The sequence below is a fragment of the Entelurus aequoreus genome, linkage group LG18 (assembly GCF_033978785.1).
Source record: "Entelurus aequoreus isolate RoL-2023_Sb linkage group LG18, RoL_Eaeq_v1.1, whole genome shotgun sequence".
Lineage (NCBI taxonomy): Eukaryota > Metazoa > Chordata > Actinopteri > Syngnathiformes > Syngnathidae > Entelurus > Entelurus aequoreus.
The window spans coordinates 43,538,789-43,555,298 of NC_084748.1; the positions used below are offsets into that span (position 1 = coordinate 43,538,789).

The 16,510-nt window shown below is 41.6% G+C and overlaps 1 protein-coding gene across 2 annotated transcripts in view; it reads right to left on the reverse strand.

The window, feature by feature from the left end:
- Positions 1–16,510, reverse strand: part of LOC133634143 (microtubule-associated tumor suppressor 1 homolog) — a 162,966-nt gene that overhangs the window by 92,664 nt on the left and 53,792 nt on the right. For both annotated transcript variants that reach the window (XM_062027190.1, XM_062027189.1), the window contains exon 5: positions 1–109. This exon is cut by the window's left edge and continues 68 nt beyond it. In XM_062027190.1, coding sequence (XP_061883174.1) covers positions 1–109 — 109 coding nt within the window. The remainder of the gene's footprint in view (positions 110–16,510) is intronic.

The window sequence follows — 16,510 nt, forward strand, 5'->3', positions numbered from 1 at the left end:
TTTACAGGAAGTTTTGATGCCGGTCGTCCACCTGCTGGCTGCGGACTGACTCTTGATTTCGAGTTGAGATTCGAAGGGCTTGGTGTGGTATTACGGGATTTTGAAAGAGCTGAAAAGCAGAAGTTTGTGTTGTTTAGTAGAAGGTATGACAAGAAGACACTTTTTAACTTTGGAGACTTCCATCCATCCATTTTCTAACGCTTGTCTTGTGAAAGAATGTCATAGGATGCCACCTGTGCAACATATCCAGTCGTGAAATTTCCTCGCTCCTAAATATTCTGGGTTTGGAGGTACATTCCGGACTGCATAGTGCCGAGTGTGAAATTTGGTGGAGGAGGAATTATGGTGTGGTGTTGTTTTTCAGGAGTTGGGCTTGGCCCCTTAGTCCCAGTGAAAGGAACTTTGAATGCTCCAGGATACCAAAACATTACGGACAATTCCACGCTCCCAACCTTGTGGGAACAGTTTGACTTAGACTTGGAAATTTTTTTTAGACTTGGACAAACTTTAATGATCCACAAGGGAAATTGTTCCACACAGTAGCTCAGTTGCAAAGGATGGAAAGGACAATGCAGGTATAAAATAGACAAAAAATGTACCGTAGTAGCAATATAAAATATAACTAGAGATGTCCGATAATGGCTTTTTTGCCGATATGCGATATTCCGATATTGTCCAACTCTTAATTACCGATTCCGATATCAACCGATACAGATATATACAGTCGTGGAATTAACACATTATTATGCCTAATTTTGTTGTGATGCCCCGCTGGATGCATTAAACAATGTAACAAGGTTTTCCAAAATAAATCAACTCAAGTTATGGAAAAAAAATGCCAACATGGCACTGCCATATTTATTATTGAAGTCACAAAGTGCATTATTTTGTTTTAACATGCCTCAAAACAGCAGCTTGGAATTTGGGATTGATTGATTAATTGATTGAAACTTGTATTAGTAGATTGCACAGTACAGTACATATTCCGTACAATTGACCACTAAATGGTAACACCCGAATAAGTTTTTCAACTTGTTTAAGTCGGGGTCCACGTTAATCAATTCATGGTAAATGAATTGATTTACGTGCCGGGTTGAGGTGGGGTGTATATTGTAGCGTCCCGGAAGAGTTAGTGCTGCAAGGGGTTCTGGGTATTTGTTCTGTTGTGTTTATGTTGTGTTACGGTGCGGATGTTCTCCCGAAATGTGTTTGTCATTCTTGTTTGGTGTGGCGCATATTTGTAACAGTGTTAAAGTTGTTTATACGGCCACCCTCAGTGTGACTTGTATGGCTGTTGACCAAGAATGCTTTGCATTCACTTGTGTGTGTGTAAAAGCCGTAGATATTATGTGACTAGGCCGGCAAAGGCAGTGCCTTTAAGGTTTATTGGCGCTCTGTACTTCTCCCTACGTCCGTGTACACAGCGGCGTTTTAAAAAGTCATACATTTTACTTTTTGAAACCGATACCGATAATTTTGAAACCGAGACCGATAATTTCCGATATTACATTTTAAAGCATTTATCGGCCGATAATATCGGCAGTCCGATATTATCGGACATCCATAAATGTAACATATATGTAATATTTACATAATATATGTACATGGATGGAGTGGGCCCCTTCCTCTTCCAGCATGACTGTGCACCAGTGCACAAAGCAAGGTCCATAAAGACATGGATGACAGAGTCTGGTGTGGATGAACTTGACTGGCCTGCACATAGTCCTGACCTGAACCCGATAGAACACCTTTGGGATGAATTAGAACGGCGACTGAGAGCCAGGTCTTTTCCACCAACATCAGTGTGTGACCTCACCAATGCGCTTTCGGAAGAATGGTGGAAAATCCCTATAAACACACTCCGCAACCTTGTGGACAGCCTTCCCAGAAGAGCTGGAGCTGTAATAGCAGCAAAAGGTGGACCGACATCATATTGAACCCTATGGGTTAGGAATGGGATGGCACTTCCAAGGTCATATGTGAGTCAAGGCAGGTGGCCAAATACTTTTGGCAATATAGTGTATTGTAAGTATAAAACAGGAAACCGACGACAAAGTCACAGTCATTGCTATTAGTAGGAAAACCATTTTAAAAACCGGCGTAAAAACCACAACATTGCTGCTTTTGCATGTTTACAACTAATCCAAATAGACTGGAGTGTCATTCAAAACTTTCACAGGCCTTTTCATAAGCGTGGCTTTTGTCTGGCAAAGGAGCAAAGGGAAATGCCGAAAAGGGAAAGTGTTTACACGTGTTCACCTCCGTTGCATTACGTCACATTAACAACAACAGACTCTCTGTCGACGAAGGCAGCGCAGCAGTTAAGCTGCGACTAAGTGACTGAAGCCGGCAGGAAACATCTGGTTTCATTCGGTTTCACTTCTAATCAAACATCAAAACAGGGAGGCCAGCTGGATTCTGTTACCTATGAAATCAATGTTAAGTCGGACCTGGACAATATGTACTCATTACGTACAACTTACACACATAACAAAAACTTCTCAGTGCACAAAATCATCTTCTTGTTCTCGGCCATATGTCTAGAACAGGGGCCGGCAACACAAAATGTTGAAAGAGCCATATTGGAGCAAAAATACAAAAACAAATTTGTCTGGAGCCGCAACAAAATAAAAGCCATATTACATAGTGTCTTGAGATATACATTGAATTGAGATGACTTACAGGAAACTAAATGAGCTCAAATATAGCTACAAATGATGCATAATGGTGCAATATGTACATATAGCTAGCCTAAATAGCATGTTAGCATCGATTAGCTTGCAGTCATGCAGTGACCAAATATGTCTGATTAGCACTCCACACAAGTCAATAACATCAACAAAACTCACCTCTGTGCACTCATGTACAACGTTAAAAGTGTGGTGGACAAAATGAGACAGAAAAAGAAGACGTCCTAGAAAGTCGGAGAAAGTTATATATGTAAACAAACTAAGGTGAGTTCAAGGACCGCCAAAATTAGTAGGACAAAACGGCGCAGGCCAAATACTCGAATCAGTGAAGCATGTTTAATATACAGTGTGCTTTATAACAAACAATTAGGGAGGTTTGTGTCATGTTTGTCCTCCTACAAAAACCATATTAAAACAAAAAATATATATTTTTTCCCCTCATCTATTTCCATTTTTCATACATTTTTTAAAAAGCTTCAGAGAGCCACTAGGGCGGCGCTAAAGAGCCGCATGCGGCTCTAGAGCCGCGGGTTGCCGACTCCTGGTCTAGAACATGTGTTACCATATCTGATTTGAACAAGATTTTTACTTTTCCACGTCAACTTTTAAACAGTGACGCAGCTTACCTTTATTGAGCCAAGGTTAACTATGTACTTTCTACCATCTAGCACAGATCTGGGCAAATTAAGGCCCGGGGGCCGCATGCGGCCCGTTAAAGGCCTACTGAAATGAAATGTTTTTATTTAAACGGGGATAGCAGATCCATTCTATGTGTCATACTTGATCATTTCGCGATATTGCCATATTTTTGCTGAAAGGATTTAGTATAGAAGAACGACGATAAAGTTCGCAACTTTTGGTCGCTGATAAAAAAAAGCCTTGCCTGAAGTAGCGTGACGTCACAAGCTGGAGTGCTGCTCACATTTCCCCATTGTTTACACCAGCAGCGAGAGCGATTCGGACCGAGAAAGCGACGATTACCCCATTAATTTAAGCGAGGATGAAAGATTTGTGGATGAGGAACGTGAGAGTGAAGGACTATAGTGCAGTGCAGGACGTATCTTTTTTCGCTCTGACCGTAACTTAGGTACAAGCTGGCTCATTGGATTCCACACTTTCTCCTTTTTCTATTGTGGATCACGGATTTGTATTTTAAACCACCTCGGATACTATATCCTCTTGAAAATGAGAGTCGAGAACGCGAAATGGACATTCACAGTGACTTTTATCACCACGACAATACATCGGCGAAACACTTTAGCTACGGAGCTAACGTGATAGCATCGTGCTTAACTGCATATAGAAACAAAATAAATAAATCCCTGACTGGAAGGATAGACAGAAGATCAACAATACTATTAAACCATGGACATGTAACTACACGGTTAATGCTTTCCAGCCTGGCGAAGCTTAACAATGCAGTTGCTAATGACACCATTGAAGCTAACTTAGCAACCGGACCTCACAGAGCTATGCTAAAAACATTAGCTATCCACCTACGCCAGCCAGCCCTCATCTGCTCATCAACACCCGTGCTCACCTGCGTTCCAGCGATCGGCGGTGCGACGAAGGACTTCACCCGATCACAGATGCGGTCGGCGAGACGGAGGAAGTTAAGGTGAGTTCGGCGGCTAGCGCGTCTTCTATCCATCTCTGTCCTCCTGGCTGTGTTGCTGTAGACCGCCGCTAATACACCGATCCCACCTACAGCTTTCTTCTTTGCAGTCTTCATTGTTCATTAAACAAATTGCAAAAGATTCACCAACACAGATGTCCAGAATACTGTGGAATTATGCGATGAAAACCGAGCTTTTTTTATCGGATACAATGTGTCCGAATACTTCCGTTTCAACGATTGACGTCACGCGCATACGTCATCATACATAGACGTTTTCAACCGGAAGTGTGGCGGGAAATTTAAAATTGCACTTTATAAGTTAACCCGGCCGTATGGCCATGTGTTGCAATGTTAAGATTTCATCATTGATATATAAACTATCAGACTGCATGGTCAGTAGTAGTGGCTTTCAGTAGGCCTCTAAACAACATAAATGTTTCAAAAGTGCTGCACAACAATAGTAGAAACACTATTCAAATATTATCCTTAGCTCCACCACTGACTGAATAAAAACAAAAAATAAATAAATATAAAAGTTGCTGGCACGGCCACTCTACCAACCGAGCCATACCGCCCCAAAAAGTGAAGTGAATCATATTTATTTAGCGCTTTTCTCTACTGACTCAAAGCGCTTTTACATAGTGAAACCCAATATCTAAGTTACATTTAAACCAGTGTGGGTGTGGCACTGGGAGCAGGTGGGTAAAGTGTCTTGCATAAGGACACAACGACAGTGACTAGGACTGCGAAAGCGGGAATCGAACCTGGAACCCTCAAGTTGCTGGCACGGCTACTCTACCAACCATTATGATGTGAAGGGATGTTGTCAAATGACCGTAAGTCTTGAACTATACAAAGTACTTCAATGGTTGGAATCTGCGCTTTTGCATGATATACTAGTTACTATGGTAATCTAATTAGTTACTATGGTAATCTAATTAGTTACTATGGTCATCTAATTAGTTACTATGGCCATCTAAGTCACAACAGCTCGGACAAGGCACCAAGCAGTGTGGGTTAGTGTTGTAACGATACCAATATTTTGGTATCGGTACCGGTACTAAAATTATTTCTATACTTTCCGGTACTTTTCTAAATAAAGGGCACCACAAAAAATTGCATTATTGGCTTTATTTTAACAAAAAATCTTAGGGTACATTAAACATATGTTTATTATTGCGGTTAAGTCCTTAAATAAAATAGTGAACATACAAGACAACTTCTCTTTTAGTAGTAAGTAAACAAACAAAGGCCCCTAATTAGTCTGCTGACATATGCAGTAACATATTGTGTCATTTATCTACCTATTATTTTGTCAACATTATTAAGGACAAGTGGTAGGAAATTAATTATTAATCTACTTGTTCATTTACTGTTAATATCTGCTTATTTTCAGTTTCAACATGTTCTATCTACACTTCTGTTAAAATGTAATAATCACTTATTCTTCTGTTGTTTGGATACTTCACATTAGTTTTGGATGATACCACAAATTTGGGTATCAATCCGATACCAAGTAGTTACAGGATCATACATCGGTCATATTCAAAGTCCTCATGTGTCCAGGGACGTATTTCCTGAGTTTATAAACATAATATACATTTTTAAAAACGAAAGAAGATGTTGTGATGGCAAAAAATATGGACGTAATCATAGTAGTACTTTTCAGAGGTGGTATGGAGATGGTCGGTGCTCGGTTTATTTGTCATAATCATGGGTAGCTTTGACCTACAATGTAAATGTAATGTAAAAAGTGGGTAAGTGTGAAAGGCTGTTGGCAGTGTTAGGCTATAATAGTCACAGCACTGCATTCATCTAGGATGGGGGTCAGCAACCCGTGGCTCTATGCGGCTCTTTAGCGCCGCCCTAATGGCTCCCTGGACCTCTCTCAGAGATGTGTGAAAATGTAAAGAGTTAAAATGTTATTTTTTTGTTGTAATATAGTTTCTGTAGGAGAACAAACATGACATAAACCTTCTTAATTGTTAGAAATCCCACTGTTTATGTTATACCGTTTTTTTCCCCCCTACAAATTTGTCGTAGTTTGTTTACATGTACAACTTTCTCCAATGCTGCCACAGAAAGACGTGTTGTATGCCACTCCTTCTCGGTCTCGTTTTGTCCACCAAACGTTGTATTCTGTGCGTGAATGCACAAAAGAGAGCTTTGTTGATTTGTTTGATTTGCTGGAGTGCTTATCGGGCATAATTGGTTCGATCCGAGAATGCAAAGCTAATCGATGCTAACATGCTTTTTAGGCAAATGTATGTACATATTGCATCATTATGCCTCATTTGTAGGTATATTTGAGCTCATTTAATTTCCTTTACTTATGTTCTCTGTGTATTTAATTTATATTTGCATGTCTCATGACACATTATCTGTATGCAATATTGGCTGCATTTCTCATAGTTGTTTGTGTGCCATGTTGTTCCAGACCACAGCGAACATTACCCAGCTGAACTGGCCATTCTGAGCCAGTAATTTCCATAAGTTATCTCATCCTGTGAGAAGCCTCCATTTTACTAATGACTTCCAATGTTGCAAAAATGTGTACATTTCTATCAACGAAGATTTGCATCAGCCTTTGATAGTAGGCTAATATAGACACTTGCATCATGTGTTGTCTTCATTATAACACTTATATAAGGCTTTTAATTTTTGCCGGCTACAGACAGATTTTTTTTTTGTATTTTTGATCCAATATGGCTCTTTCATTCTAGGTCTAGGATCTAGGATATGATACAATGCTAAGGGTATGAAAAATATAAGTGACATATCCGTGATATATATGAGTAATATAAACGAATTGTGGCAAACTGCTCAGCACATACTTTAGAAATCTAATGGGTAACTCCAGGGCCGGCCCGTGGCATAGGCCATATAGGCAAATTCTAAGGGCGCCGTCCATTAGGGGGCGCCACGCCAGTGCCACAAATGTTGGAGGAAAAAAAAAAAGAAAAAAAAAAAAGTTGGTACTATTATTTCTAAATACAAAAAAATAATCCCACGTTAATTAAAATGCAAAGTAAAGCCTATTTAATAGAAATATTATTTGTTACAACATTACACGCCCGCACGGTGCGCCCCCTCCCTTCCCGTATCATGACTCTTTTTGGACGTCACCACATCAAAAAATCAACACAAGATGTCAAAACGGCGAAAACTGTCAGGTGCCCAGGGAAGAAAAAAGAGAAAATAAGAGAAGAAACGAGAAAAAGACAGAGGTAGCAGGGAGGTAACGTTAGCCTACATGAAATTATTTGTCTGTTACAGAATGTGATAGTAACCTGGCTTTTTAGCATTAAGCTAATGCTACATGATTCGGCAATTGCTAATCAATAAATAGCTAGTTCTGTTTTAACGTCGGGTTAATATTGTGGAGGGGGCTAAATTGTTATGGAAAATAATAATGTAACGTTAGGTAATTACAGTTCTCCCACCTTACATTCCTCAGGGACATTTGTATTAGATCTTTTAAGCAGGTGTTTTTTGTTTACATTGTTATTGCCTTCTGGTTAGCTAATGTTTGCCTTGCAGGTAATAGTCACTTTTCCACCCATTTATATATTAGGTATAGTTGTAAGCCTGGTTGTTAAAGTGCACATCATTAATGTTAATTAAGCAATATCACATGAGAGGGAATGCGTTTTTTAATTTGAGCACTGCTGTGATTCGGTTAAAGATAATCATTACATAACATTCTCTTATAATATGTTAATTTGCTTTCTTTAAGTAAAAAAAAAGGTCAAAGACAAAGCTATTCGGTTTCTTGTGAGTATTATACACTTCACTGCCGATGTGGGGGGCGCCACCTAAAATCTTGCCTAGGGCGCCAGATTGGTTAGGGCCAGGCCTGGGTAACTCATCAAAGCAGCATGTGGATAGACTCAAGACTGTGGATGATCTCTTCGAATGTTCTATCAGTGACAGGAATGAAATGTGCTAGCTCTAGTTGACTAGTTGGCTGCAGTGTCGCTCATTGTTTCCCAGGAACTATTGCATTTTAATGCCTTAAAATTGATCATGAAACAATATTGCAAACTCATTGCATGTAGATGTAGAAATGAGTTCTATGGGAAGTGAAACTGGAGGGTTTGTCAATATGTTTACTGTTTACTAGAGTTGGTACTACAGTTTGTGATGCTATCAGAAAAATAATGTCCTTGTTCTACGCAAAGTTTAGTTAGACACATTTCATTTTTCTTTGTTTGAGTTTGAGCTTATTTCGAACATGCATGCATACAACATGATACATCACAATTTCCAGTTTCTCTATACAACATGTTCGAAAAGGAGTAGGAAGAAGCAGAGCTTATTTAATCCTACCCCTTTTAACTTTACATAGCAGTTGCTAAAACTTTTGTTCACTCCCTGTTCTCAATATATTCACAATAGACTCCATAAGTAATAACAATACAAATAAATAAATAATAATTTGTGAAGTAAGTTGTATTTCATATGGTGAGATGAGTAAGATTATCTAGAAAATGAATGGATGGATGAAATCAATTCCTGAACAAAACGCTGTTGTATCATCCGCGAATAATACTAACTTTAAATATTTTGTAACTTTACAAATGTCATTTATATAGAGATTGAACAATGTTGGTCCTAGTATTGATCCCTGAGGTACACCACAGGATATATTTAGCATTGTAGACGTGTGTTCGCCTAGCTTCACGTGTTGTTTCCTGTTTGTTAAATTACTTCTAATCAAGTTTAAGATCAACCCTCTGATGCCATACCGTTGTAGTTTTTTGATTAAAATATTGTGATTAATTGTGTCAAATGCTTTAGTTACTATCTATTGCATTGGTAATTTCAATTAAAGCCATATATCTATATATCTACACTACCGTTCAAAAGTTTGGGGTCACCCAAACAATTTTGTGGAATAGCCTTCATTTCTAAGAACAAGAATAGACTGTCGGGTTTCAGATGAAAGTTCTCTTTTTCTGGCCATATTGAGCGTTTAATTGACCCCACAAATGTGATGCTCCAGAAACTCAATCTGCTCAAAGGAAGGTCAGTTTTGTAGCTTCTGTAACGAGCTAAACTGTTTTCAGATGTGTGAACATGATTGCACAAGGGTTTTCTAATCATCAATTAGCCTTCTGAGCCAATGAGCAAACACATTGTACCATTAGAACACTGGAGTGATAGTTTCTGGAAATGGGCCTCTATACACCTATGTAGATATTGCACCAAAAAACAGACATTTGCAGATAGAATAGTCTTTTCCCACATTAGCAATGTATAGAGTGTATTTCTTTAAAGTTAAGACTAGTTTAAAGTTATCTTCATTGAAAAGTACAGTGCTTTTCCTTCAAAAATAAGGACATTTCAATGTGACCCCAAACTTTTGAACGGTAGTGTATATATCTATACTTATTTTGTATATCTCACAAAGAGCTTGTAGCTTTGACTTGGGCTATTTTAACCAATCTTATCTTGACAGGAGCAATAGTATCCAAAACTTTTACAACACTTGCTGTATAGGAGTTCAACAGATCCTCAACATTAACATACGGGGTGTTTTCAAACCTAATCATTTCCACAAACTATTGGTATGCTGTCATTTATAAGTCTTCCCAGAACAACCGCAGACCCAACTGCTGGTATGGGTCTAACAGACAAGTCGAAGAAAACATAAAAAAATGATCCGACAACATTCACATTTGAAATAGCAAGACCGTCAGTAATGATCAAATCAAGAGTGTGGCTTCTGCTGTGGGTGGGCTTGTTTATACGCAGACTTAGATCAAACATTTCAAGGACAGCACTGACTTCTTTAGCATGCCTGTCATAGGCTACACTACACATGCACATTTAAGTCCCCGGTGATGAACATAAGAGTCAAAATCAGTGCACACAACTGAAAGTAATTACGTTAAAAAAATCATCAATGATGATTTTGAATCGTGTGGTGGTTTGTAAATAGTGATATGAGGTATGGAAGGAGTGTGGGTTTATCTCCATTTTGAATGACACATACTCAAATGATGAAAAAAATATAGTTGAAGTGAGGTAGGCAAAGTTCAGTCATAACAGAATTTGTAGTGTTTTTGTTGAGCCATATTTTAGTTCAAAACATAAACTCGAGATCGTAAGAAGAAATACAATGAATAATTAAAAAAATAAAAAGAGTACTGTGTATTTGATTAGCTAAAGTTGCACTGGATATGGATGTGGATTATATTTTCTGATCAGACAATCTAACAGTCCCTTGACTAATGTATGAGATTTGATAGTAGTCGTTGTTTTGGAAGAGAGCACTTCGTTATGGCGGGTTGATCAGAATCAGAATCAGCTTTTTTTGGCCAAGTACGAAGGTCCTGGGTTCGATCCTGCGCTCGGGATCTTTCTGTGTGGAGTTTGCAGGCTCTCGCCGTGACTGCGTGGGTTCCCTCCGGGTACTCCGGCTTCCCCCCACCTCCGAAGACATGCACCTGGGGATAGGTTGATTGGCAACACTAAAATTGGCCCGAGTGTGTGAGTGTGAATGTTGTCTGTCTATCTGTGTTGGCCCTGCGATGAGGTGGCGACTTGTCCAGGGTGTACCCCGCCTTCCGCCCGAATGCAGCTGAGATAGGCTCCAGCACCCCCCGGGACCCCAAAATTGACAAGCGCATGAAAATGGATGGATAGATGGATGGATTTGTCACTTAAAAGTTTTAACATTGAGTACTGCGTATTTGATTAGATAAAGTTGCACTGGATATGGATGTGGATTATATTTCTCTGATCAGACAATCTATCAGTCTCTTGACTAATGTATGTGTTTTGATAGTAGTCGTTGTTTTGGAAGAGATCACTTCGTTATGGCGGGTTGATCAGAATCAGAATCAGCTTTTTTGGCCAACTACGAAGGTCCTGGGTTCGATCCTGCGCTCGGGATCTTTCTGTGTGGAGTTTGCATGGGTACGGGTACTCCGGCTTCCCCCCACCTCCAAAGACCTGCACCTGGGGATAGGTTGATTGGCCCGAGTGTGTGAGTGTGAATGTTGTCTGCCTATCTGTGTTGGCCCTGTGATGAGGTGGCGACTTGTCCAGGGCGTACCAGCCCGCCTTCCGCCCGAATGCAGTTGAGATAGACTTCAGTGACCCCCCACGACCTCGAAAGGGATAAGCGGTAGAAAATGGATGGATGGATGGATGTTTAACACACAAGGAATTAACGTGGCGGCGATCCGTGGCGCTGTCTTGGTATGAAAACAAGAAGGAAACATTAAAGAACGTAAAGGACATGACATAAATTATAAGCGCACGGATCTGATGAAACCAGCTTCCACTTCAGCGGGCCATTTCTACTTACAGCTACAAAAGTAGCTATGTATAGACAATAGACAAAAGCACAATTTCAACAACCCCATGCACCGTGGTGACCTCTGCGGGTGCCCCACGCCATCCTTTGCTGGAGCGGAGAGCACATCCAGAGACAGAAACTGACCCAACAAAGCAGCCAAGTGAGTCAACTCCATCCTAGGCTGCCCACTAGCACTTGACCAATGTCCAGTCTGAGCGGATGAGCGAGTATCCGTCCAGGGAAACCGAAGTCTTTAATACATGCTTATTGACCCAGAATCCTGTGTTTGAGATTCTGGAGGTGCTGCTGTGGTTGAATCCTTTGCAGGGTTCCTGCGTTGCAACGAAGGAGGCGTTCTTCTCCCGCTCCCCAGGCTCTTCTCTCTATGGCAGCACAGGATCCGGTCCAGACCTATTCTGATGCCTGAGAGCGCGGAGGAGGTTATCAGTCAGTCATCTCACTCCACCTCTGTTTAGGTGTGGGCCTTTCCCTTGAAAGAGATCCTCTCTTTGCCAGAAGAGATTGAACTTGTCAATAAAATGCAAAACTTTAGACAGAAATGTATTCAGATGAAGCAGCCAGCTGAATTTGTTGATCCTCCTGTCGATGTTTGGGAGATGTCCACTGATGTGTATATATTTCCACTTCGTCAAAACTCTCAAATAGTTTATTAAAGTCTTTCCTATGGGTTTCTGGTTTCTGACACCCACTGCACCCATGTGCTCAGAATCAGAATCAGAATCAGAAATACTTTAAGAATCCCAGAGGGGAAATTAAGATTTTCAGCACAATCCCATTCAAGAGCAGATAAACATTACAGGGAGACAGAACACGATCGCTGACGGGTCTGCCAACTTCCGGCAGAAAAAAAAATCAGTCTAAGCCTGGGTCCCTGGAGAGGGGGTCTAGACTGAGGCCAAGGGAAATTTAAAAAAAACACATAAACATGTGTGTAAGAGGGAAAAATCAAAGAACACTGCTGGGGAGAGGTGAGCCTGGCCAGAGACAGGAGCAGACCCAACAAAGCAACCAAGAGAGCCGACTCCATCCTCGGCCGCCCACTAACTCTCGGCCAGTGTCCAGTCCGCATGGATGAGCAAGGATGCGTCTAAGGAGACCGAGGTGTCTGATACCTGCTCATTCAGCCGAAGCCTGTCCGTCCCGGTGCTCAGCGCCAGCTCCGCAGCCCCGTCTCTTCATCCGCATCTCCTCCAGTCTCTCCAAACGGACTCTGGTGTGGCAGAGACCCAGCAGCTGGTCTCCATGGCCAAAAAAAGCTCCCGGGAGGCAGATCCAGAAGTTCACAAAAAAGCACCGCAGAAGACACAAAAGTGCCACCCCTTGTCACACAGTCCCTAAGGGTCCCGAACCAAAAGGCAAAAAAAAACCCCACATAAAAACAAGAGTGAAACATCAGGAACACAAAAGGATGACACAAGAGCACAGAGCTCCTGCCACCAGCAGCCACTACAGCAGCGATGTTGATCCAGGACCTGTTACGATTTAGAAGGCCTTTAGATTGTTGATGTACACAGATTTGGGACATCCTGTGGTCTGATGGAAGGTGGCAAGGTCCAAGGGGAAGAGCAGGGGGCTAGTGCATATAGCGAGATTCGTCAAAGCATTGTACTTTCTTACATGAAGTTCTCTCCAAACTAAAGCATCATATGTTAAGTTTGATTCAACTACTAAAAGAATAGTGCGCTAAAGTTTGTTTATGAACAAAGCAAAGTCCTATGCAACTGCCCCACTCTGTCTTTTGGTCTAAAAACCCAAGCGTTATGGACTAAAGTGGGGAGATGAAGGTGAAGTGGGAGTGAAGAAATAATAGATGTAAATCAGACTGATGGGAGATTAAAAGAGAAGTGGGAGGCCTGTGGGGTAGAAGAAGGGAGGAGTGTAAAGAAGGTCAAAGCCAGAGAGCCACATCATACAGAATGTGAGCGAGGAAGCAAAGTATAAAGTTATACTAAGGCCATGTCTACACTAAGTCGTTTAACCCCTTAAACGAATAATTATTTAGCCTAAACCCCGTTTCAGCCACACTAAACCGGCGTTTAAGGTTCCCCTTCTCTGACAATTTTTTACACGGGTAAGTGCGCCGTCTATTTATTAAATCTCCGGCACTTAGCTTTGTATGTACTCATTGATCGTTTACAAACTGAGTTCAGAGAGGAAGTGTCATGGCGGGGGGGTCGCAGCTTACTGCGGGGTTAGTTCCCCCTGGATGCAGACGGACCACTCCGGACAAGGCGTGCAGGTAGGAACATGATTTAATCTTCAAAACACATACCAAAAACAGAAAACAAGTAGAAGGGAAAACGTGCCGATCGCACGTGAAGCTAAGGTACAAACTAGCACCGGAAGCATCAATTAGAAGTCAAGAAATATCAACGTAACCTGTTGCGTACAGCAAACAATGAAGGCGAGAGAGGTAAATAAATAGCTCTCTGATTAGTGGTCGACAACAGGTGAGCGTGCCGACCACTAATCAGAGGCAGGTGAACCCAATTAATCCCCATGGAAACTAAAACAAAGCCAGAGGTGCACAAACAGGAACTCAGGGAGTTCAAAACTAACAGAAAATAACAAAACATGATCCGGGCCACGGATCATGACAGGAAGTGACGCCAGAAAGACCGCGCCCCACACCGGAAGTGACGTCAGAAAGACCGCGCCACAGCTATCTTCATAATAAAGCGGTTTCGTAACTCGGAGCTAACCACTGGAAATATGAAGGCGAGTCATCCAGACATGCCCGTGTTTCTTCTTCTTCTACATGTAGACACACTTGTGGAAATCACACATGAATACCTTAAAGGCCTACTGAAAGCCACTACTACCGACCGCGCAGTCTGGTAGTTTATATATCAATGATGAAATCTTAACATTGCAACACATGCCAATACGGCCGGGTTAACTTATAAAGTGCAATTTTAAATTTCCCGCTAAACTTCCGGTTGAAAACATCTATGTATGATGACGTATGCGAGTGACGTCAATCGTTGAACCGGAAGTATTGGTACACCATTGAATCCAATACAAAAAGCTCTGTTTTCATCTCAAAATTCCACAGTATTCTGGACATCTGTGTTGGTGAACCTTTTGCAATTTGTTTAATGAACAATGAAGACTGCAAAGAAGAAAGCTGTAGGTGTGATCGGTGTATTAGCGGCGGACTACAGCAACACAACCAGGAGGACTTTGAGATGGATAGCAGACGCGCTAGCCGCCGTCCTCACCTTGACTTCCTCCGTCTACTGGCCGTCGACCGCATCTATGATCGTCGCTCCGTCGATCGCTGGAACGCAGGTGAGCACGGGTGTTGATGAGAAGATGAGGGCTGGCGTAGGTGGATAGCTAATGTTTTTAGCATAGCTCTGTAGAGGTCACGTAGCTAAGTTAGCTTCAATGGCGTTGTTAGCAACAGCATTGATAAGCTTCACCAGGCTGGAAAGCATTAACCGTGTAGTTACAGGTCCATGGTTTAATAGTATTGTTGATTTTCTGTCTATCCTTCCAGTCAGGGGCTTATTTATTTTGTTTCTATCTGCATTTAAGCCCGATGTGCTATCACGTTAGCTCCATAGCTAAAGAGCTTCGCCGATGTATTGTCGTGGAGATAAAAGTCACTGTGAATGTCCATTTCGCGTTCTCGACTCTCATTTTCAAGAGGATATAGTATCCGAGGTGGTTTAAAATACAAATCTGTGATCCACAATAGAAAAAGGAGAAAGTGTGGAATCCAATGAACCCTTGTACCTAAGTTACGGTCAGAGCGAAAAAAGATACGTCCTGCACTACACTCTAGTCCTTCACTCTTACGTTCCTCATCCACGAATCTTTCATCCTCGCTCAAATTAATGGGGTAATCGTCGCTTTCTCGGTCCGAATCGCTCTGGCTGCTGGTGTAAACAATGGGGAAATGTGAGGAGCCTTTCAACCTGTGACGTCACGCTACTTCCAGTACAGGCAAGGCTTTCTTTTATCAGCGACCAAAAGTTGCGAACTTTATCGTCGATGTTCTCTACTAAATCCTTTCAGCAAAAATATGGCAATATTGCGAAATGATCAAGTTTGACACATAGAATGGATCTGCTATCCCCGTTTAACTAAAAAAAAATCATTTCAGTAGGCCTTTAAGAGAAAGCGATTGCAGCTATTTGGGATACAACACTTCTCAGAGGGCAAGAGAACTTTCGAATGTCCGGGTCAGCTGTGATTCTACTTACCGAAAAACCTTCATCCATTTGTCGAAGGGGAGACAACGACAATGCGGGCTCCCGTGGATGTGATAAAAAAAAGGTAACGTGTGCTTTGTATTACCTGGCCGTCGAGGAAAACGGCGAATGCTTTTGGACTGGCAAAGCAGACTGGATCAGTTATTGTCCGCCATGTATCTGGCGGACTCAACGTCTAGGTCCAGACTATATAAAGTCACCAAAAACGAATGTCCTGACAAGATATCTAGATCCCTAGATTGATTAATGTAATATGTTCTTTATCTCATTGTTTGCGTGTCTAATAAAGATTTGATTTATGTATGATGTCTCAGGTGTGATTCACTACAAAAGGGCCCCACAGCACACCGGATTCCAGTTAATTGAAATACCACAACACTGGATATTGTTCAGATAAGTTACATTTAAGAACTTGCACACAAAGCAACACTGGAGGTGACTATGACGTGCGCATTTTCCGGGCATGCGTACTAGGTGGCGTTGCGCCGGCGGACGGACGGGGGCGGGGGTTTTAAACGGTGGCATTGTTGTGTGCGGACATGGAAAAGTTTAGGTGTGATTTACCCTGGATAACCTTATCCGGCTTAGTGTGAACGGGGCCTTATAGTGGGTGGGAGGAGATGAAAAAGCCAAATGACGTTCAGTAGGTCAG